General features: G+C 41.5%; 3 protein-coding genes and 1 long non-coding RNA gene across 8 annotated transcripts in view; 2 read left to right on the forward strand and 2 right to left on the reverse strand.

Moving 5' to 3' along the window:
* The window catches only part of LSM14A (LSM14A mRNA processing body assembly factor), a 35,283-nt gene extending 28,183 nt beyond the window's left edge, over positions 1 to 7,100 (forward strand). For 3 of the 5 annotated variants that reach the window (XM_074968768.1, XM_074968764.1, XM_074968763.1), the window contains 3 exons: positions 2,017 to 2,188; positions 2,917 to 3,145; positions 5,195 to 7,100. In XM_074968768.1, coding sequence (XP_074824869.1) covers positions 2,017 to 2,188; positions 2,917 to 3,145; positions 5,195 to 5,218 — 425 coding nt within the window. In that variant the 3' untranslated portion in view covers positions 5,219 to 7,100. The remainder of the gene's footprint in view (positions 1 to 2,016; positions 2,189 to 2,916; positions 3,146 to 5,194) is intronic. The other 2 variants (XM_074968767.1, XM_074968766.1) reach the window with 1 other exon arrangement.
* On the reverse strand, positions 4,598 to 11,107 carry LOC141996600 (uncharacterized). Its single transcript, XR_012641574.1, has 3 exons — positions 10,722 to 11,107; positions 7,411 to 7,519; positions 4,598 to 7,288 (listed from the first exon to the last, which is right to left on the reverse strand). It is a non-coding gene; the product is annotated as an uncharacterized LOC141996600 (long non-coding RNA).
* A 209-nt stretch (positions 11,108 to 11,316) lies between these two features.
* Positions 11,317 to 16,098, forward strand: SS18L2 (SS18 like 2). Its single transcript, XM_074968769.1, has 4 exons — positions 11,317 to 11,465; positions 11,930 to 12,080; positions 13,667 to 13,743; positions 14,211 to 16,098. Exons 2-4 carry the CDS (start codon positions 12,012 to 12,014, stop codon positions 14,293 to 14,295), a joined length of 231 nt encoding a protein of 76 aa, XP_074824870.1. The 5' UTR covers positions 11,317 to 11,465; positions 11,930 to 12,011; the 3' UTR covers positions 14,296 to 16,098.
* Positions 16,099 to 17,668: 1,570 nt separating this feature from the next.
* Positions 17,669 to 23,963, reverse strand: part of GARRE1 (granule associated Rac and RHOG effector 1) — a 110,215-nt gene continuing 103,920 nt past the window's right edge. The window contains exons 13-14 of the mRNA XM_074968762.1: positions 20,234 to 20,312; positions 17,669 to 19,279 (exon numbers count right to left, since the gene is read on the reverse strand). Coding sequence (XP_074824863.1) covers positions 18,953 to 19,279; positions 20,234 to 20,312 — 406 coding nt within the window. The 3' untranslated portion in view covers positions 17,669 to 18,952. The remainder of the gene's footprint in view (positions 19,280 to 20,233; positions 20,313 to 23,963) is intronic.

The raw sequence follows: 23,963 nt of genomic DNA on the forward strand, positions 1-23,963 counted from the left end.
GCTTGGCCCAGTGGTCATTGGCCTTTGCCTATGTAGTGACCTTTTTTGAACCCTTGGGCATTCTCTCCCCCCCGCCCCCCAATGCCAGGGCCCCATTTGAGATGCTCCTTCTTGGTGGCCTCCAGCCTCCTCCTGGATCACATCATGCATTCGCACGTTACTAACAGACAGGTGTTCCACTGCCAGCTGTCCTGACTGCCCATTCCATGAGGGCACAAGCTTCATCAGCGGCGTTTCTGGCCTGGGTCCCTGTGTAGGACATCTCCAGAGGAGCGACTTGGTCGTCAATGCATACATTTTTCCGCTCACTGTGCCATTACTCAACAGGCCAGGGTTGATGCCAGTTCCAGTCAAACTGTTTTACAGTCCGACCTAACCACCTGTGTTACTGCTTGGGAGCCATCTACAGTGGAAAGGACATGTCTATGCAATCACTTGAAGAAAAAAATCTTTCTGTAACTGTTCTTTGAGATGTGTTGCACATGGCCATTCCACAACCTGCCCTCCTACCCCTCTTCGGAGTTAGCCAGAAAGAAGGAACTGAGGGTGCAGGTTGGCTGGGCACTTTATACTGGGGCTATGAGTGCACGGCCCTAGAAAGCACCGGAGTCAACCCAACGGATACTACCGAGGAATAAACTTCCGGCGACTGTGCTTGGGGTGCGTGCGCGCGCGCACACACACACACACACACACACACCCCAGAGTGGAATGGACATGTGCAACACATCTCAAAGAAAAACGGTTATGAAAAAGTTAGTAACTGTTTTTAGAGATCTGTAGTGCAAGAGTTTAAAAGGTGGGGACTGCCAAAAAATCATATTTTTTGCAGCCATTTCTATGTAGAGAGGTTTCAGAGTAGCAGCCGTGTTAGTCTGTATTCACAAAAAGAAAAGGAGTACTTGTGGCACCTTCGAGACTAACCAATTTATTTGAGCATAAGCTTTCGTGAGCTACAGCTCACTTCATCCGATGAAGTGAGCTGTAGCTCACGAAAGCTTATGCTCAAATAAATTGGTTAGTCTCGAAGGTGCCACAAGTACTCCTTTTCTTTTTATGTAGAGAGGGTTTCTTCACTGCCCTTTTACTGGTGGTGTTCTGTCTTAGGTAGATATGTCTTGAACGAAGATGCTGCTTTGCATGTTTGTTTGAGGAAGTATGCAATGTATGGCAGTAGGCCAGTAAAGGTTACTAATACACAGTGCTAAGGCGAAGTACTGTAAATATTTAACATCGATGTGCAAAAATGTTCAGGTTTTAATATATCATTTTATTTTTCCCTTTTTTGGCAAGGCATTGAGATCCAAGCAAGATGATTTAACTTTTGGGGACTGTTACAGAACCAGTTAACTTAGCAATGCATTATAACATTGCAGTGGAGTCCTCTATAGTATATCAAAGTACTTAAAGAGGATGAAGAGGCAAAGTTGTTTTTTTTTTTCATGTATTTGTCATTAATTATATGTTCTGTTCAAGTATATTAAATAATACAGATCTTTAGTCCTGTTAATCTAATAAATTCACACTTCCACACAAGTATAATACATTTTATCCAGAACTATAAAATGATTTTCATATCTCACCTACTAATACCACCTTATTTAATCTTCAAAAAATCATGGGGACCTCAATCCACTGGACAGCAACAACACAAATCCTAATTTAGACGGTCTAGTTAATAGATGGCAACACCTTGTGACTATTTACAATTGGATACTGACCTTCTCTCCATGGTGTTACCTCATGGTTATTCCCATGTATTAGATCTTCCAGAAGTTTTCCCTCTAAATTATGAGTGTCATAACTAACTGCTATATATGTTCTTTCATATGGGAACCATATGAAAGTCAGATTTTTTTTAAACAGTTGCACTTTTTATGTTTAGGCTTTAGGATTTTTTGTATTTTAAAAATTCGTTCTTTTATTATGGGGTTAGATTTTGTCACAAGTTAGTTTCGGCCTTTTCTGTTAAATCTTATTAGAATGGAAGAATTCTGATTATTTTTATTTTTCTAGAAGATAAACTTGAGAAACCAGAGAAGCCTGTAAATGGGGAAGATAAAGGTGACTCAGGTGTTGACACCCAAAACAGTGAAGGGAATGCTGATGAAGAAGATCCACTTGGACCCAACTGCTACTATGACAAAACCAAATCCTTTTTTGATAACATCTCTTGTGATGACAACAGGTATGCCCTGCAATGGGAAGCCAATTATTCTCCTCAGTGCATGTCTATTCCATAATATAGTGCATCAGCATTAATTTGTTTATAGTTTAAAAATGAAGTTTATGACTATGGTTGGAAAGCAACCGAAGTTCAAGTCCCACTTGCAATTTCCCAGTATAAAAATATGCAGAATAAAACACAGGTCCTTTGATGGATTGATGCACTTTTTGAGAGTTGATTCAGTGCTTCCCCAGTGATGAACTGATAGCAGGAAGGCAACAATTTGGATTTCTACAACTTCTTTGCACCGGTTGGAGGTTCAGTGCTGTTTCAGTGCCATCAGATAGAGAAAATAGAAAACTAAGGCCTAATTTCAAGTTTCCTGGTGGTACTAATTTTCTCAACTTCCTGTTTGAATCAACACAGAGCCTTTGTAATTGTGCAGAATGTAGAGTACACAAGGCAGCATTCCATCTTAAAGTGAAATTCTCAGTGCAATATTACAGTATCTAGCTACAGTAAAACATTCCTTTCCATTATACTAAAAGGATTATTGTGCCAGGCATTCAGATACCACAAATAGGTATCACATCAAGCAAAACTTAAATATGATAGATAAGCGAAGTGTTTCATTGTAGTGCCTTTTGTGGTGATTTAGGTGCTTCTGGACAGGCTCTCTCACTGTAGGCTGTTTCAAAGTGAAAATTTAGACACATTTTAAAGAGCTCTTATCACTTTGTACATGATAGAGAAAGGAGGCCAACCTGGGCTGAAGAAAGGAGGTTAAATGCGGAGACTTTCGGAATACCACTGCGTTCAAATCGTGGTCGTGGCGGCTACCGCGGTAGAGGAGGAATTGGTTTCCGTGGTGGCAGAGGACGTGGAGGTGGAAGAGGTGGCTTTGGCGCTCCTCGAGGATTTCGTGGTGGATTCAGAGGTGGTCGTGGAGGCAGGGAGTTTGCTGACTTTGAATATAGGGTAATAATAATATACTTGTATTTAATAGAATACTTTTTGTTTAGTGAAATTTGAAGGGTTTTTTGTTTTCTTAGTTACACCATCAATAAGAACTTAGGACCTGATCAAGTGCCCTTTGGGATTGTACAGTCAGGAAAGGCAGTTGGAACGGAGGCATTTATTAAGCAGTATTCTGAAAATACAAGGATTTGAAGAGGAGGGTTGAACTCTTTTTTTGTAGCTTAAACTGCTTTACTGCAGGATTCATCACCCATTTTTAAATCTTTCACAGTAAACAAAATATTAAAAGCTTTAAAATTTCCATAGTTCTGATATTTTCTTTGATGGAGAAACATAATTTTCTAAAACAGCAGTAAGCTGCTTTAAGCTCTCATCCTGCGCAGGCATTTCATACTCAAGTTCCTTCTGCAGTCTTCCACAAAAACAATTGTTCTTTAGGGATTAAATTCACTCCCATACAGAGGGGTCAGAACAAGTCCTATGCACTTGTTAAATCCCACTTAAACCCTCAGAGTAGGATGTTAGTTGAGCTTAGAGATGCAGATGCCTTGAGTTGGCCCTCTGCAGAAGTCTGATTTTAGCTCTAAAGAATCAAACTGAGAATTAAGGCTATAGCCAAAACAGTTTCTCATGTGCTTACAATTGCTCTTATGCAAGATCTGATGAAGATGCTTATTTTCACTTTTTGACATTATAAAAACTGTGCCATGGAAGGCTACACAGGGATAGGAAGAACTTGGAAGAAAGGAATTTCCCATGTCATCCACTGTTGAAACTGCAAAAATAGCTCAAATTTATCCATACTTCCTTACTGTCTTAAATTCAGTGTCTTAATTATATAAATATAACATTAAGAAAGCTTGAAGTCCCCCTAAGAATAAGAGATGAGACCATAGTTGTCCAACTGAAATAGTTTGTGTTCAGGATGGGCTGAGCCACTGAGTTAAGTGAGAAATAGTCCTTCCCCAAAATATATACACTCTTAAACAACCACCTCAAAAAGTTATGATGTATTCTTTGGACTTGTGATTGAGATCGTATCTCCTCTGGTTTCTAGTGCCTTCTAGGAAGGGCAGAGCAGGTTGACATCCATAAGCAGCAACTGCCAAGTGATGCATTTGGTTAAAGGGACACTTCAGATAGATTTGGCACTTTTTCAAAAATGAGTAAAAAAAAAAATTTTTTTATTTTTACTCAGAACCATAATTGGCCAGATCCTTTGCTGGGATAAGTCGTCATAGCTCCATTGATTCCAATATTGAAACTTTTATAATGTCACTATTTCAGTGAAAACCACTTCACATTTTCCCAAACGTTGCATCACTGCTCTAGAACCAGAAAGTTAGTCAGACCAGAAAAAATATGAATGTGACCGTTTATTATCCACGCTGAGTGGCATACATCAAGTAAACAAAAATAGATAGAAGTAAGCCTATGTTAAAATCCTGGCCCAGATTGAATACATGTTCTTGTGATAGTTCGCTGGGAAGGGGAGAGGGGGGTAGGCAGTTGTTACTTAGAAATTTTCATGATATTTTTCTGAAATATTCATTATGGAATCCTGAATTTTCTTACATTGGCACAACTTCCTGACTCTGTCAGTCATTCTTCACAAACTGCTAGGGGTTAGTCCTGTAGTTCTGAGCTCCTTTGGGATCTGAGCATGCTTTATCCAGTCCGTAGCCAGTAGCATTGACATGGAGTGAGGCAACATCTGAGGCTTGAGCAGAAGTGGGTGCATAATGCAGCAACTAGGCTGGCTGGAAAGTTGGTATTTTTACATAATCTATAATGCCATAAGTGTTTCCAAGCCTGGATGACGAGCGTCCTTTAAGTGTGCCGGACTATGAGGGGTGCATTGAATAGAAGTTAAATTAATTATAAAAAGCAGTTTTTCTGTGGTTCTGTTAATAGCCTTTGGGAAAAATACTGTGATGTCTTTTGTGTGTGTGTGGCCATCTAAAATCAATTAATCATTTTCCATATTCTCAAACTAGTTTGACTACAAATATGTTTGAACAAAATATAACATTCTAACATCTCTTCTAGAAAGACAACAAAGTTTCTGCATAGTCTACAAGAAAGCTGGAACCAGGTGAACTTCTAGATCTTCGTGGTCAAGAGAATTAGTTTGCAAAGAATGAAGTTAATTTGCTGTATACTTGTCACCAGCACTGGGATTTAACTATTTAATTTCAAAGGGGGTTAATGCAGTTACTTTTTGAAAAATGGCCATCTTTGAAAACAAGGAGCATTAAATATATTTGAGATAGAAGGGTAAGTAATTTCTTATGTATAGTTAGCTATAAAGCAGTACTTCGATGGAATTTAAGTATTTTTTCATCACTGAAAGGATTTTTCTTATTACTAAACTGTATTTAATAATTGCCGCAAGTTACAAGGACAATTGTATGCAGAAGGCCGTCGATACTGTGAGTGTTTTGATCCACTGAAGGTTGTTTTTTGGAAATCCTGTAATATCCCTTTTGAGATAGTTGTACTTTGTCAACTAGGGTGCTGGACAGTAGAAAACTTGCTTTGTCAGACAAATATGTACACACAGTAAATATTGTTTCTTAGGCAAAGGAAACTTTTTATATAGTTGTAAAATTCCATTATATCCCATTGCCAAAGAAACATTACAAACTTTGTATAGCTGTATAAAAAGCAACTAATTTTTTAAAGAATAAACATTTTTAAGTCCGCAAACATACTATGTTTATTGCAAAAGTTGATATGCTAAAGAACACTGAGTTAGTTTGTTTTCTTCGTAGCTTTTCAGGCTTTAAATTTGTTTGATTTTTATATTTGGATTATAATGAAGATTTGAAAATGTTCTTCCATTATACAAAGCTGAATACTCTTCTTTCTTGCAAGAACTTCATTTTGTAATGTCTGGCATATCACAGGATTTGACCAAATTAAGAAAATTTTTCAAATAATAACAAAAATAAAATATTTTGTCACATGTCAGAACTTGCAATTAATTTTACTTTGTGGTAATACTCACTTTTTAAAAAATGGACCAGGCATGAGAGTTAATATGCTCCTTCTAAAATGCTTGGGATAAAAATATGCCTCCATGTGTCAATTCTTGAAATGTTAACTTTGTTGTAATACCAGTAGACATAATCAATTTAAAGAGAATTTTTAGTGTTTGAAGTTGTTTGCATTTTGATAGACTCTAGCTTGGAGACATTCAAAATTCTGGTTGTTAAACCAGTGAATTCACAAATGACTTGGTATGGATTTTTTTTTCCTCAATTCTAAATTACTAGTTACAACTTTTTGATATGTTTAAGTTATAATTGAAAAAGGAATCTGGTAATTTGCGTTTGTATATGTATATGAAGGCCACAGGAGTAAAGGGATCCAAAGATTAAAAAACTTTTATCTGATTTGCTGATTTTTGTTAACTTTATCCTCAAAATGTTCAGTGGTGGTAAAGATGTGGAAAACTGCACTGTTGGAAAATTGGAATATTTAAAAGTGGTTGATAGAATCTTATCTTAATTTTATATCTTTTTGTATAGCACTACAAGGAAGTATTTTGTAATTGGTTTCCTTATTAAGGTCCAGTATTGGCAGCCATAGAAGTTAGATAATATTGTTTAGTAATGTTTTTTGCATGTTAACAACAATGCCTTTTTGGGAACCACAAATCATGATCCTGAACAACTTCTGAGGTTTTTGAACATAAAGGCAAGTGCTGTACTGTTGCAATAACCATGTATACTGTATGAGGTGTCCCAGGCTTATTTAAACAAGAGAAATTGTAAATAATACCAATGATACATGCTGTGAAGGTCTGAGTTGATGCGTCTTTTCCCCCACTTGTTTGGGTTACTAACTGGGGTGTTTTGTACCCCCAGTAACTAGCAGCATGGCATACCTTCAGTGTACTTTGCTACATGAAAGTAAGGTTTTTATTCTAAGCCAGAATAAACAGTTCAATAAAATCAGTCTTTTTGAAAATTCTTTCTAGTTCTAGTAAGACTGGAGTAGGAGAAACCGATTAATTAATCCGTTTTCCCAAGCAGATGTACAGAAGAACTGCGTTCTTCCCCTTTCATGATGGAAGCCGGGTAGCAGCAACTACCTCAGGCTCCTCTGTTCCCTCTAATCCTGTTTTCTGCTTTCTTCCTTTTCAAGCAAAGGGACAAAGGAGAGGAAAAACAAAAGAACAAATAAGAAAGTCTTGTTTTTACTGTTTGTTCTTTTAAGCAAGCAACAGGAAGAACATGTGTGAAAGAAGGGAAGCTTACCCTCCTGTGGCTGCTTCCACTTGGGGGCCCAGTCAGTGCCAGCTAGAGATTCAGTGCTTCCCCAGACCAGCTTCTGTTAACCCACTCCCTGTTCAGGCTGTCCACATGGCTGCAAGACAATCATTCTCTGCATGAGTGGCTCCATCTTTTAAGATAAACTGTGCTACTCTGGGCCTTCCCCTCTCTCTCTCTTTCCAAGGTAAATCAGGGCCTTCTGGGCCCCTCAGGTTACCTGTATAACTCCATTAGCATCAAGTTAATAAACTGAACACAATGGTATTGCACAGATGTAGAGAATAATTCAAGCTGTAGAATTATTATGGATGCTGTTTGAAAGAAACAGTCAGTGTCAGAACCAGGGTGAGTTTGTGGATGTAGAAGGGGTGTGTGTGTAAATCTCTTTGCTAGGCGCACCACACAACAGAATATTATTGACTTTTCAGGGCAGATCTATATTTTTCTACCATGCTACTCCTTATAAATGACACTCCCCAGAATCAAATGTATAGAGCCTCTAAGTTGTCAGTTCATGTCCTTTAAGACTCTTTAGCAGGGGGTTGGACTAGATGACTGCCTGAGGTCCCTTCAACCCTGATATTCTATGACTACTGCCAATTGATAAGAATTAGGCAGGTGGTGAGCTACAGTTGGTTCACAGCTTTCTGAAAATGTAGCAATGATACAGGAACTCCTCACTTAATGTTGTCCTGGTTAATATTGTTTCATTGTTACCTTGCTGATCAATTAGGGAACATGCTCTTTTAAAGTTGTGCAATGCTCCCTCCTAATGTGGTTTGTCAGCTGCCTGCTTTGTCCACTGCTTGCAGGAAGAGCAGCCCGATGCAGCTAGCTGGTGGGTGGTTGGAACCAGGGTGGCTGGCAGCCCCCCTATCAGCTCCCTAAGTTCCCTGTGCAGCACCTGCTGCACAGGGAACTTATCAATTGCTGGCAGTTCAGCTGTCCCTCCCCCCACTGCCATGTGCTGCTCCTGCCCTCTGCCTTGGAGCTGCTCCCTGAGCTTCCTGCTTGCTGTGTGTGGAGGAGGGCAAGAAGAGGGGGGCTAATGTCAGGGTGTCCCCCTCCCCTCTGCTCACCCTATCTTCCATAGAGCAGTGAATGGAGAGAGCTGCTGCCTTAGGCTGCAGTGGAGTCTGAGCTTGCTGATCTAATTAACAAGGCAGCATACTTCTGACCCCACTCTTCATTCTTAAAGGGGAACTGTGCATCTCTATCTCTCAAACACAGGGTGTGTGTCTCTGTCTGCCCTCCCTCCTTTCCTGCTGCCCTGTAGAGTGAGAGTTAACCCCTGAGGGCTCAGCCAATGGCTAGTTCATCATTTTAGCAGTAAGGCATTCCCTGGGAAATATCCCACCCTTTGACTCCTCCACTTCAACCAAGCTTCACAATCATCACTTTGTACCAGTATTAAATTGTTTGTTTAAAACTGATAGAGTGTGTGTGTGTGTATGTGTATATGTATGTGTATCTTTTGTCAGAGGAAAAAAATTTCCCTAGAACTTAACTCCCTTATTTACATTAAGTCTTATGAGGAAATTGGATTCGCTTAACATCGTTTTGCTTAAAGTCAAATTTTTCAGAAACATAACTACAACGTTAAGTGAGGAGTTCCTGTACAGGCAGCCTAATGGTGTTTCACTGACTTGGTGCATCTCTTCCTCAAGCTAGATTGTTGTCCTGTTTCTATGGTGGCTAGCATAATGGAGCTTCTAGTTGCTACTGTAACTCTCTCCACTTTCCCTTATCTGAAATAAGCAAAACTTGATGATCACCTTGTCATGCTGCAAAAGCTTTTTATTTGACTGGTTGTGGGAGGATGAAGGTGTTTCCAGATGTGGTGTCCGATACAAAGAAGCTTTTCCCTTGCTTTTGATTTGGTTAAATACTGCTGGTGAGCTGAGTTATATATTTTTTAATATTGCTGGGCAGTCATCAGTTGATATTAAAAAGGCCTAGATGTCAAGGAACATCCTGGACTCCCAAACTCATTAGATCTAGATACCAAAACACCCTGGAATTTTCTCCAAGAAGGGCTTGCCTTACAGCCATCTTTTCCTTCTCTCCAGGTGATCCTTCTTGTCCTGGGGAATCTAGTACTCCCCATATGAGAGTATTTCCATACTCTACAAGACAAAATTCAATTGACTATTTCTCCTCCTAGTGGTTCTTAACCATTATAGATGCTCTGGAATTCAGTTGTGAATGCTAGATAGCTTTTATGTAGCTATTTATTATGCACTGTATGCTAACTGTGAAGTACTACTTCCCTTCTCATACTTCTCCAGTATTGTTCCACTTGCTGATCTGATTGTTGTGCGATGACAGCCTGAAATTACGCAACACTACTGCACTGAATAATGTACCAGCTGATTCTGTGTTTTAAAAAAAAAACAGATCTGCAATGTAGAAATATTCTAAAAATGTACATATGAAATCTATCACTAATTCATACTACTCCTGGGCACTGGAATAATACATGTGGCCAAAATATGAAGGGGAAAAAACTGATGCAATACCCCTTCCCAGTCTTAACTTTCAGAGGGTAGTGTGAATTAGACTTTAACACTTCTAGCTAGAAGTTTGAAAATAGAAAGGGGTTCCAGCTGCTGCAACAAATAACAGTTAAAGAGTTCACACCTTACTGCAATACAATTTTCTTATAATGGAGGACCTGCACAAGTCTAAAACTAATACAGCTTTCAGCATGAGTGGAAGATGTAAGTATTCATTAAAAGTCATTTTTCCACTTGAAAATTGATTCTGCATTTCTAAAGAATAGGAACGTGGGGGGTGGGGGGGGTGGAGTGCTATATGTGTGTTCCACTTGTACTGCTGCTCAATCACATCTGAGTTAATTGAGCCCTAGCACTACTGATGATGGAGAAAGAGGAAGTGGGTTTCAGCTTATCAGGCTGAGAGTCAGAGCAAAGGGCTAAGGATTCAAAACAACTCTTGCTTGTTTTTTACATTTTAACTCTCAGCTTTCTCTGCTTAAGGAGGGTCCCTGGCCAATTTCAACTGTTACAGTTTTGCCTCTTACAGCAAAGCATGTGATTTAAACCTAACTACTTCATACACCTGAGATTACCTATGTTAAACAAAGAGGGAGCCTGCTGAAATTTAAGGGGGAAGCACTTCCCTCAAGTAGGGGACTTTTTAGCAGAAACAGGAGGAGTGATTAGATCTAATAACCACCATAGTCACAGTTGTGCAATAGCATAGGTGCTGAGCTTTGTGTCTCTACACGCCAGTAGCTGGCATACCAGCAATGATGAGCCCCATCTCACACTTACCCAGTGAGTCCTGGCTTTCTAGCTGCTTTCTGCACAGGTGGGCAGGGGCCTGCTTGCCGTGACGTGTGAAAACACCTGCAAAGGGATTTAGATACTTAACTGGCACTTGAGGATCTAAATTTTGGATTCAGGCACCTCAACTCCCCGAGCAGCTTTGAACCCCTGTCGCCAATACCGCCCGGGCCTGCCCCCCTCGCCCAGCGGGGCCAGAAGCTCCTGCCCATCTTGGTGGGGGAAGAGCACAGCTGTGTTGTGAACTCAGCTCTCCCCGCCCAGATCGGTCCCCAACCGCGCAGCTATGGCGGCATTCGCGGGCTCCCGCGGCTACTTGGCACAGAGCCGGAGGCCGTCGCCCGGGGCGGCTGCGGGAGCATCCCCGCAAAGCTGGGCCCAGGGTCTCTACCACCACGCGCCCCATCAGCCTTAAGCCCCCAGGGCCGGGCGGCGGCCTGTATCCTCGGCAGAGCGATGACGGGAGAGGCCCGGCTGGGGTGGGTCCTATCCCCGGGGGGAGGGGGCAATAGCAGCGGTTTACGACGTGGATCCCCCCTGGTTTGGGGCGGCAGATTGGCAGCGATCTGGGCCGAGCCAATCGGAAGCTGCCGGGGCGGGGCGGGCCGGGCCGGGCCGGGCGTGATTCCCAGCTGCCCTTGCGCGGGAGAAAGGCCGGACCGGTAACTGCCGGCGGTTGGGTGGCGGAGCGGCTGCGGCGCGCGAGAAAGCGGAAGTGAATCCAGAGAGTCGGTGAGCCCGCCTGTACCGCCCCAGCCCCTCGAGTCCCCGGCCTGCGGGGGGCGGCTTCCTCCTCGGTCCTGCCCCGCCCTCCCGAGTCCCCGGCCTGCGGCGCGGGGGCGGGGGCGGGGGCGGCTTCCTCCTCGGTCCTGCCCCGAGTCCCCGGCCTGCGGCGGGGGGGCTTCCTCCTCGGGCTTGCGGGAGGGGGGGGGCTTCCTCCTCGGGCCTACCCCGCCCTCCCGAGTCCCCAGCGGCAGTCAGCCGCACTCCCTCGAGTCCCCGGCCTGCGCCCCGCCCCCACGGGTGGCTCTAGCACGTAGCGCCCCTTCCCTGCCATCCCCGCAGGAGTGGCGGCCGCGCCGTAGCCCGTGGAGCGGGATGAATCTGGGAGAGGCCCGGTGCGGATGGAACCAATCCCCCGGAGGGGGAGAGGAGACCATGCAGTTTTCTCTTCCCCCCCCCCTTTGGGGCTGCAGGTCGTGGTAGCGACCTGTGGGCGGAACCGAGCGGAACCCTTCGCGGGCGGGCCGGACCGGAGGCCGCTGCCGGTTCAGGGCCATGTCGGTGGTTTTCGTGCCGGAGCGGCTGCGCGGGAAAGCGGAAGTGAATCCGGAGACCCTGCAGCGGGTGAGTCTGCCCGGTACTGCCCCAGCCCCTCGAGTCCCGGGGGGGGGGGCGTCGTCCTCGGTCCCTCCCTGGACTCCCCTGTGTGCGGGGGGGCGGCCTCGGTCCTTCCCCCTCCGCTGTTTCCTGGCGGGGGGGCGCAAGGGCACGGCAGGCTCAGGGGAGGGTGCGGGAAGGGGTGGCGTGGGGGCAGGGCCGGGGGTGGAGCAGTGAGCACCCCCCGGCACACTGGAAAGTTGGCGCCTGTAGCTCCAGCCCTGGAGTCGGTGCCTATCCAAGGAGCCGCATGTGGCTCCGGAGCCACAGGTTGGCCACCCTGCCATACAGCATCTGAGACACTTGCCAGCTGTCTCGCCGAATACAGTGCTCCCACCCTGCCCCAGCTCTTGGTCCAGTATCTGTTCAGTGCTGAGCACCTGGGAGCCTCGAGCCTTATTGCAGCGTGGGGGGGCTCACCACATTTTTTAGTGGCCTCAGTGTGGCCGCCAAGTCTTGCTGGTGACCATTTTGATAAATTTTCTGAAAATACTTACCTTTAGGAAAAACAAATAAATATGCATATATCCATGTCCAAATCATTGTAATTTATTTGTCCTGGGTTTTTTTGTAGACTCAGTAACAAAAATAATATATCAATGGCATTGGACCACTTTTTATAGTGGAGATGCTGAAAGCCAGTGAAACTGCAAAGCCCTCGTTTTACTTTGTCTCCTCCCTTGCCCCCATCCAAACCCGCCTCCTACAGCTGGGGCTGGGAGCAGGGCCATGGCTCTGGGATGGGAGGATGCAGACAGGGGTAGGGGGGTTGAGGCTGGGGCCACAGCTGGGGACAGGCGTGGAGCCCCGGGCGCAGGGCTGGCAGACAGGACCCCCACCTGCGGGGACAGGACAGGAGCTAGGACCCTGCATAAAACCTGAGTGTGTTGCAGCACCCCTCATGCCCCTAGTTCCTGTGCCTATGTAATACAATGTATAGTTGTATTTTGGTGCCCTTGGCCCCTGCTGCTTCTCCCTCCCCATCCACCGTTGCCCCAAGCACACCCGAGGCTCACACCGCTCCCTATTTCCTAACCATGGTGCCTGGTAAGGCCAGAACCCCATAGCTGGATCTGGGGTGGGGAGGAGGGGTGGAGCCTTGAAGCTGGGGGTGGGGTGCTGAAGCCAGAGCCTCCAGCTGAAGGTGGGGAGGGTGAAGCCCATTGCTGGAGCCTCTGGCTGAATCGGGGGGGGGGGGGGGGGGCTGATGCCTGCCCCAGGAATCCCCCAACTGAAGCCTGCCCCCTGGGTGCTGCTGGAAGGGGTGTTGCTTTGCCCCTATCCCATCTGTGCCAAGGAGGCTGTCATGGCCATAGGAAAAACTCCTGGTGGCTGCATTTGAGAAATGCTGTTCTCGGCCCTGTTCTACCACAAATAAATCACAGCCTGCATACCGAAACTTGAGAAAGATGCAGGAAAATATTTTCAGCCCAATTATCAAAAAACGGGCAGAACCAGCTAACAGAAGGGAATTCTTGCAGTTGCTCTAAACAACTTCCAACAAGATTTCAAACACCTGTAGCAGAAGCAAAGCACTAACTTGTTTATTTTAGTTACTAGATGAAAATGATCAGCTGATTCGGTGCATTGTAGAATATCAAAATAAAGGAAGAGCTACAGAATGTGTGCAGTAAGTAGACTTATTCCAAAATGCAGTCACTGTGATGCATGTATAGAAAACGTACTAGTTTAGATGCCCAACACACTGTGAAATGTCAGAAAATGTTTTATAGAAAGTTTTTGGTTTAAAATAAGCCTTGTTCATTTACCATATCCAAGATACTGCATCATCAACTGAAAAATAAGCCACGTAATTCTCATCTTTAGGATGAAAGCGAGGTGGAGACAGGATATGGGGAGTTGGGTGTAGGAGAAAGAAAATAAGATATGAGGGGGGAAGGCTTAATTATTTCTCAAGAGTGAGTTTTTCCATTTTGGGTGTGTAGTAGATGACCTAAGATGGCATTTATTAATTGTAAATATGCATGACTACTTCAATTCTGTTTAGACACAGCCTGCCCTGATCTCTCTATTGCAGGGAATACAACTATCAAGTCTTGTTCCCTTCTGAGTTTTCCAAACTTTTTTCTCTCATAGGTACCAGCATATCTTGCACAGAAATCTTATTTATTTGGCTACTATTGCTGATGCATCTCCAGCCACTGTACAGAAGACTGATTGATCCCACAAACTTGAACACCCTTCCGTGATGCCTATATAAAGCATGGAGACATGATTGAATTGGGGGAACTCTGAGGCCAAGAGGGATACAACATTCCCTCATTTTGTCTGACTGGCTAAGAGAGCAAGCTTTGATAGGGATTAGCTGGGAATCCAGGGGCCAAGATTGATGGACATTAGGGAGTAGATTCTTATAAGAATAGAGGTGCTGTGGCCTTGCATCCTCTTGGTGATGAGCTGATAAATATGTGGAAGATCCCTTGCACCAGTCTTCCCCTTTCTTGGTTTTCTGAGAAAAATACACCTTATTTAGAAGTGCTACTGCCTGAGTCTTTCATGCTTCTTTGAGTGGTAGGTGACAAGGGGGAGTAGGAATTCAAGCAACAGTGTCACTGAACCCTCAGCAACCTGAATGTCGTCATGTATTCCTTTGGAAAATGAGCATGTTAAGGTGGTAAATGATGACACTAGGTATCAGAGGGCATGGTGAGCTTTGGAGAAAGGCTCAAGTTCTAACCCACTTACCCAGGAGACATAGTAAGATAACTGGAGGTAGTCTGGGACTTGCTGCCACTGGCCATTATTGTATTGCAGTAACAGCCAGATGCTCCAAGCAGAATTAGGGCCTCATGATGCTGTCAGCTGTGTAAAGCTATATGCTCTAAAGAGCTTACAGTCTTTGTTTACTCTAGTACCAGTTATTGGACCGTGAGGTTAAGCAGGTTCATGACAACTCCCCTGACTAGGCTCATCCAGTTTTCATCTAAAGTTACCCCAGAGAATGTTATAGGCAGCATGGCTGTTTGGTAGGGGAGGACTGAAGCTTAAGTCTCCCTTAGTGTCCTAGCCCTCTTCCACTCACTCATCACAGGTTTATAGGGCATAGTGTAGGTCTCAAGAATGCATCTAGTTGCAATACTCACTTTAGAGAATTGTTGTCAGTGGCCTGAAAGACAAGCAAGTAGTTTGTTTGCCATTCCTCCCTCCTTCTGGTTAAATCAAATGTGTCTGCAACTCATTTCCTATTTGTCTGAATTTGTGAATTTACAAATTCCACAGTACAACTAGTATAATTGTACTTGACTTGCTTTGCCAATACGTGGGCATTGCAGAAATCAGAAGACATTTATTCCTCTCCAGTGCATCCTATCTTTCCCTCTGAGAATGTCTTCGTGGGCTAGTTGTCCTGGAAAGAGATTCAGACTTAGATCGCAGTAGGCAGTACAACTGACACTTGTAGATTAAATGTTTAATTAGAGCTAAGACTGAGCATTATGCATAATGCTGTTTGCTACATCATAGGTTAAGTATCCAGCTGTTTCAATAACTTTACTTATGATTAGTGAAAATATTTTCATTTCAATTGTAAAACTTATTTTTGCAAGACTCCAAGATGTCAAAAATGCAGGGTCAGGAATCTGTCAGATGCAATACAGGGACCCATCTTGCTGCACATCCGATTGCAATATGATACTATGCAGATAGAACTACAGCTCTTCCCAATAAGCAAAAGCACTTCTGGGATTAGTATGAAACTACTCATGCAACAAGTGAGTTAGAGGAAACCTACTTTACTACTTGTAGACAAACCTGGCTTGAGTAGTTGGTTCCCTCCCAAACATGCAAGTTTAATCTAATATTCTGAGTTTAGGCTTCTAATTTTCCAACAAAGGAACAGCTGACTTGTCTTAAACAGATTAATTAAGAAAAGTAATTTAAATAGTATTTAGATATTATCTAAATATGGAAAACACTAAGTAAATAATTTTATATCTGCATTTAAATATTTTATGAGGGAATACTCATTGTTTCAGTAATGTCACATTAAAGTATTACTTTAACTTGCTTGAAAATGTTAGATATTTTGTAATAAAATCTGGTAACAAGCATCTCTGAATTCATTCCTTTGATATCAGTGTAAAGACTACTTGATTTTTAGCAGCTTTTCTTCTCAGAATGTGGAGTTGTCATGTACATGTATTAGGCTTTTTCATTGTACATTTCAGATTTTGTATTCCAGTCACACAATTAGTGTAACTTAAACAGAATGGCACCAGACCATATTTTTGTCCAAAAGCAAAGGTAATTTAGTCATTCATTAGATTTGTGAACAGTACATAAGGAAAGTGACTTAGCATGTATAAAAGTGAATGCAAAATGTTCACCACCAGAAGCTGAATATGGATATCTGTTGTCGAGGAAGTAATACAAACTAGTGCTTTTCAGCAACTTTCCAACTGCTATTGAAGGAGCATGAATAGTGGTACTATACACTCCATCCTAGTGCTAAAGTAGCCCTACAGTAAGGATTGAGGAAATTAGATATCAGATTCTACGGTGCAGACAACTCATTTAAAAAGTCATTAAGTAGACAATTTTTTACATTAATATTCCTTAATAGCTTTTCATTTACAAATTTAAGTTACATCATAAGGCGCTGTTCATTTTCAGTCAGGAGCATATTTCAAACAGGTACGACCTATTATTAAATGTATATCTTTAATAAAGCAAATAGGTTTTACTTTCAGGCGCTTTAAAAGTAAAATACAAAATGTTCAGGTCAGAAGCATTAGCTATTCACAAGAAGCACTGCAATAAGGGTAAGTTAACTAAGCACCAAACCCTTGCACATGGCAGTGTAAATGATAAACAGATTTTATGGCAAGACTTGTTTGCCAAGTGCAACAATGTTAAAAATTACCAGTGTTCAGAACAATCGGCAGCACAGGACATAGCACCTACATGGTCAAAATGCAGACACAGAAATGGTTTCAATTTTGTTTCCACAATTCGCTTGGATTAAGTTTAGAAACTTTCAGTATTTGTAATTAACAATAAATTACAAAAACTGCAGCAACAGTTTTGGCACTGGTTAGGGAAAGTTCAAAGTTATAAATAAATCTAATTTGCATTGTGGTTTTAGAATGAATAATCATGGGACATAAATATAACCAAATTTAGGATCGAATATTAATTGTCAAGCTTTAGGAAACTTCAAACCATTTGTCAAGCTAAATAACGACTAGTACTTTCAGCAGAGGGTTTTCAAAAGTAAAATAGTACAGAACATTAATTTACAGACAAAAGCCACGCTGATTGTGCAAAGCACATTACTGTAAAAAGTCTATGTACAGCAAACAATTCTCTGTAAACATGGTAAGTATGAATTTTCAGAAAACATGGTGACAGTATATCAAATACAGGCAACATTGGCATCCTTAAACAGCACAAAGGGTAACATTCTAGGCCTGCAACTACAGACCATCACCATACAAACAAAAGGAGTGAATGGGTTTTAAACACCCAAATGTTTAATAGTATTAGTGTTGTATATTATATATATGTATATATATATTTATTTTTTTTTTTTTTGGTATCTTTAGATATAGATGTACTTCGTTTGTAGAAAAATGGGAACAAACGTACTTTTATCTTCATGGAAAATTTTTTATATGTAGTTAGAACTAAAACCCCACTTTACTAGTAGTTAACATATTAGAATGGTATAATGATTTAAGAAAATATAAAAATAAGATTAATACTGTCAAAACTTTATACCAGAAAATATTATGATTTCATTACTCTTTTAAAGATGAAATATGAAAATTTTAAATAAGCTTTAACTATATAAAGAATCTTCTGTAACTTCAATTAATATACAATGGGATAACTATACATATATTTATCCCCCCCCCCTCCAATTTAAGCACCAGTCACACACTGATGGATCCACTTTGGTTGGAAGATTATTCCAAATTCCACAGGTTAAACTTTGTAATGGCACATAATATTCTTTTAAGTATCTGCTACCCACATTTTAATTCTAGTTTCTCTTCTGAGCCAGCTCACAATTTTTACTCTAACTGTAGCATCTGAAATAAGACTTTAAATATATGCAAGTAGTCTTAGCTGTAGTTTCACACATTTAAGGAGCACGGTTGGGCTAATGCCTTTGGCCAAATGCAGAAGTATCAAATAGTGTATTTGAAAATCAGCATAGTCATATCCACACAGATACCATCTACCTTCAGCAGCCAAGAAAACATTTGAAAAGCAAGTTTGAGTGGTTCCAGCTGCTCTATATTTACATCAATGAAATTACTGCAAAACTTAGTTTTGCAATGGTTGCTGTAAGAAACCCACTTGCATGGCATGTTAAAAGCTGCTGCCCCACTTCACTAAAAAAATTGTCACAGGCTGTTTACTTAGAGTACAAAGACTACAACTTGTCCATTATAAATCTAAACAAGAACAGTGTTGAGCAAAAGCAACCACTATATTTGCTTAAAACGTCAATGCATTTTAGCAGTTGTTTAACTATAAATCTATATGAAAATAGCTATAAAATACAGTGTCTTGCATGGTAGTCTTAGCAATTTTTTTAAAAAGGGGTTTTGAAAAGTAAAGGTAATATACACATTTTAAAAGTGTTTTGCATCACAGTTTTGGACAGTTTCATGTACATTTAACAAATATATTGGCTGTTTGCTCAGCACTGTAAAACAATTTAAAACCTATGTACATCACCATAAAGTTCTCACTCCACATATAATAAAATAACCAGAACACTGCCAATACACAAAGGGGAAACAAAGATAATATACATAATTTATAAGATTGTTTGGCCCTATGATGCATCTTTCCAATAAAAAAAGCAGTTAGTATTGATGCAGGTAAGATGGTCTGCGTTCGTGCTTTACTGGAAAGGATTTAAAGCCCTTATTCAGCTGTTTGTGCTGGGAAGTCTGCTGCTGGGGTGAGTGTTGCTGCGGAGCATAGGCAAAATTGGAGGAAATCCCTGTAGATGGAGTACAGTCATTGGCTGTAGACCAAACTGGTGACTGTAAAATCTGCATTGTGTCATTCCACTGACTGACTGGATTACTCATTTGATACAAAGATGTACTCTGATTGGGCAGTGTGTTTGCGACGGATGAAGAATGCTGCCAAGGGGCCTTAGGAGGCCAGGTTTTGGTTTTATTATCCTGTGAAGACAGAATTATCCGCTTTGATTTTGCAAATCAAAATATTTCCTTTTGGAGCTGTACATCGATGCATTTTGTTCTGATTTCAGAAAGTTGATTTTCTATTTACTTGTCTTAAATTATTTACAGTAAGAAGAGAGTTGAGCAGATCAGACAAAAAACCTTCGTTTTTATATGTGCGTAATACGTACCTTTTTCCCTAGAAAAAAGGAGCATGTTGCAAAACTGATCCATAGGCTTGGATAGTCCCTTATTTTCGCTTCTAAAAATTCTATTGTCCCTTTTCTTTAAGCTCATAAAAATGACTATTGGCTTAAAACAGGCGTATGTTGATCAGTTATACACAAACTTTCCTCCTGAAGTATTCTGAATACACTTACAATTTGTAGAGCTCTACTACAACATCTTTATAGAGCAAAGACTAATTTATTTATCATTTATGTTGGTGTTCTGCCATAGGCTGGCAGCTCACTTCATGGTGTGATTCAGTCCCCTGTTCATTTCTCACTTTAAAAAAATTACTTGACAGTGCAGCGCCACTAACCCTGCATCTATGCCACCCTGGCCTGTTACTAGAGCACCCTGATGGGCATACCACTTGCTCTCGTTTGTCACCAAAATATCTGGGAAGTGAGGGGAAAAGAGCACTACAAGCAATCAGGAACGGTTTGCATGAGTCCAAAAGAAGGAAAGCAATATGGTTTGAACTAATTTAAAAAAAAAAATTGTTTATGTAGCAAAGATGCTTCTTAGGCGTCCCTATTTTAATACTTAAGTTTTGTGCAAAGCTTTAGATTTCCCCTACAATGCACATGGTTTCTGGTGTTGATTCAATTCAGAATTAACAAAAATTTGTCTCATGAGCAGTCTCAAGTACCTATCAAGTTACCTAGTTTTTCTTTTCTTGCTAAATCACCTTCATTAACAAAGAGAAAAAAGCAATTTTCAGCTTACCTGATTAAGATCATCCACGGTAGAAAGAAGAGGTGGTGATGGTAGTGTGCTATGGTCCTGCTCACCACTACTGTGTTTTCTGCAGAAAGCAACAGAGTGACATGCAGTTTGCTGTCATTTAAAAGCACATCTTTTCACCTACTGTTGGTACATGTAATTCTTAAGATGACTGTTTACCCTGTACATTTGACAGCTTTGTGTGTGTGCTCGTCTCTGTTTTCACACTCTGTGCATCCTTCACCCAGCGAGGGGAGAGAAGAACATTAATAGTAAGGTTCCTGTTTCCTTAAAACAACAGTTGGTAGGTGGATTCTGGGATAGTGGTATCTAACCTTTAACTTTTAAAAAAATTAGTAGTTAAAGGGACACATCTTGAAATTAGTTGCCCACCTTTTTTCTGTCTAACTGTATATTGTAAACCATATCAAATTGAGGTATATTCTGAGTACTCATACATTGAAGCTAGAATAATAAAAATCCTTCAAAAGTATAATGTAGCTCCCAAGCTCTGCACATACTATCTGTTACAGCAAGTACAGAGTCTGGCTTGTATCTGGTGACAGAGAAGTGAACTGAATAAGCTCATTTACTAAAAAGATTCAGTGTTAAAATTTGGAACCCATAACAGTAGCTCCTCTGTCAATGGCTGATTTGATCAGAGGCTCTTGAACACAATTTTAACAACTTCTACCCCTGGTTTTGTTTGGTTTAAGTAGGTATATTTTAATCACTAGTTATAGAAAGTTCTCATTTAAATGCCTTAATTGCTAGTAATCATAAGAACGTAAGAATGGCCATAGTGGGACAGACCAATGGTCCACCTAGTCCAGTATCCTGTCTTCTGACAATGGCCACTGCCAGATGCTTCAGAGCAGTGGTTCTCAACCAGGAGTACGTAGAGGTCTTGCAGGGGTACATCAACTCATCTAGATATTTGTCTAGTTTTACATTAGGCTACACAAAAAGCACTAGCGAAGTCAGTACAAGCTAAAATTTCATGCAGACAATGACTTGTTTATACTGCTCTATAGACTATAAACTGAAATATATTCCAGTTGATTTATTTTATAATTATATGGTAAAAATGAGAAAGTAAGCAATTTTTCAGTCATAGTGTGCTGTGACACTATTGTATTATGCCAGATTTTGTAAGCATGCAGGTTTTAAGTGAGGTGTAACTGGGGGTCTGCAAGACAAATCAGACTCCTGAAAGGGGTACAGTTGTCTGGAAAGATTGAGAGCCACTGATTTAGAGGGAATAAACAGAATAGGAAAATTACTGAGTGATCCATCCCGTTGTCCAGTCCCAGCATTTGGCAATTGGAGGCTTAGGGATACACGCAGCATGGGGTTGCATCCCAGAACATCTTGGCTAATAGCCATTGATGGACCTGTCCTCCCTGAACTTACCTAATTATTTTTGAACCCAGTTATACTTTTGGCCTTCACAACATCCCCTTGCAATGAGTTCCACAGGCTGACTGTGTTGTGTGAAGAAGTATTTCCTTATTTTTTTTTTAAAAACCTGCTGCCTATTAATTTCATTGGGTGACCCCTGGTTCCTGTATTAGGTGAAGGAATAAATAATACTTCCTGATTTGCCTTCATACCATCCATGATTTTATAGACTTATATCATATTCCCCCTGAATTGTCTCTTTTCTAAGATGAACAGTTCCAGTCTTTTTAATCTCTCCTCACATGGAAGCTGTTCCATACCCCTCATTTTTATTGCCCTTCTCTACTTTTTCCCAATAGGACAACCAGGACTGCATGGAGTATTCAAGGTGTGGGCATAGCATGGATATATATATAGTGACAATATGATATTTTGTTTTATTATCTATCCTTTTCCCAATAGTTCCTAACATTGTTAGCTTTTTTGACTGCTCCTGCGCATTGAATGGATGTTTTCAGAGAACTATCCACAATGACTCCAAGACCTTTCTTGAATGGTAACAGTTAATTCAGACCCCATCATTTTATATGTATAGTTGCGATTAAGTTTTCCAGTGTGCATTACTTTGCATCACACCCACAGAATCAGACAAAGTGGACAGAGCACCAAGTGGCCTTAGCGCGCTGAGCACACTACAGCTCAGTGGGCCACCACACATCCATTGAAAATTGGAAACTTGTGAAACCCCATATGGCACATCCCTCAGGACAGAAAAGTGATTACCCAGAACTATCCTTAGAGAAAAGCATGAAGCCAGCGTAAGGCAGTCCTATGTACTCTGCTTGGGCCTGTAAGCACTTGTGATCATTGGTACTAATAGATCTAGTAATAGCAGCAGGAATAACTGATTTTTGTCCATTTCCAGGAGACTTGACTGGTGCTACTAGTGCAGTCTGAGAACCTTAACTAGGTCCTGAAGTTATCTTGACAAAGGTCAAAGATTTGAAGCACCTACATTCTCAGAACTGTTTCATAATCTTCTCTACAATCTTAACCAGACATGGAAGATTAAAATAGGTCTATAGTTGGCAAGACTAGCAATGCCAAGCAAGTTTCTTGAATCAGTTGTACATATGCTTCCATAAAGGTGACAGGCGAGGGAGGAAATAATTGGTCTTTATGACCCTGAGAACCCCTCAACGCCAACTGGCTAAGGATTCACTGTTCTGTAACATCCACTCCTATCAGACCTGACTAATCCATTACACCCAACACATTGCTTTCTTAGTAGTTATCCAAAAAGGGTTGTGTAAGGTGTCTAATAAGCTCATATCATACAGATCTTCATAATCGTTGTGAGATGTTTATACTGGTGGTATTTAGAGAGTTGTGTATGTGTACTGAAAACCAGTGTCCAAGGCAGAGCTGACAAAAAGTTTGTGCATCAGACACAGGACGCTGATTCACTGATCTCTCTGTCAGCTATCTAGATTAAGCACAATAAGTCAATACAATGGAAGGCAAATCTGCATACGGGGTAAACAGGAGTATGCAAAGATACCTTGGAGCCAGCACTCCAGGAAAAGAACCACAAGGGGTCATACTAGCTCTGGGAAAAAAACAGGACTTTGGGGTATAACAGAAAGGCAAAAAGACATTTTTTAATTTTTCACTGAGGGAATGAAAAGGACCGTGCTTTTACATCCATGAACAGTGCACCCCACCCAGCTGGGCTGGTGATTGTGGGAGTTTGCTTTAGGTTAGAAAATACTTCTGACAAGAATTTTAGCTTTTTTAGACTCTAAGAAGCATGTTACACTTTTTATATGTGTAACTATTTTGTTTCCATTATCCTTACTCAGTATCTCTTAAATCTTAATCTTTGATAATACCCTTCTGATTCTTTCACTATAAAAATATATTTCAGTAATGTTATAAAGGGCCTGATCCTGAGTTGTGTCAGTCAAGCTGTTGTGTACACTGTCTCTTTAGGGAGTACTTACCTGGTAATTTCTGTGAGTGTCTGGTGATAGGGGCTGGACAATGCAGGGAGCACTCCAAGGACTTGAGGGCTAGTGTGTCTATATCGCTGGCCGGCACAAAGATCCCAGTTCTGAGTGACATGGAAGTCAGTACTTGTGTGTGGCCATAGGCTGGGGAGTTAAGGGAGCTGAGCTACAGCAGGCACAGACAAGTCTGCTTCATGCTAAGGGCAGGTAGTGGTGAAGTACCTCACAACCCTGTGTACTCCTGGGGAGTGCCACAGTCTCGTGCCCTTTTTGCTTTTTTCTGATTTACAAAGGAAGGCCTGAGATTATTTTTACATTAGAAA

The sequence above is a fragment of the Natator depressus genome, chromosome 12 (assembly GCF_965152275.1).
Source record: "Natator depressus isolate rNatDep1 chromosome 12, rNatDep2.hap1, whole genome shotgun sequence".
NCBI lineage: Eukaryota > Metazoa > Chordata > Testudines > Cheloniidae > Natator > Natator depressus.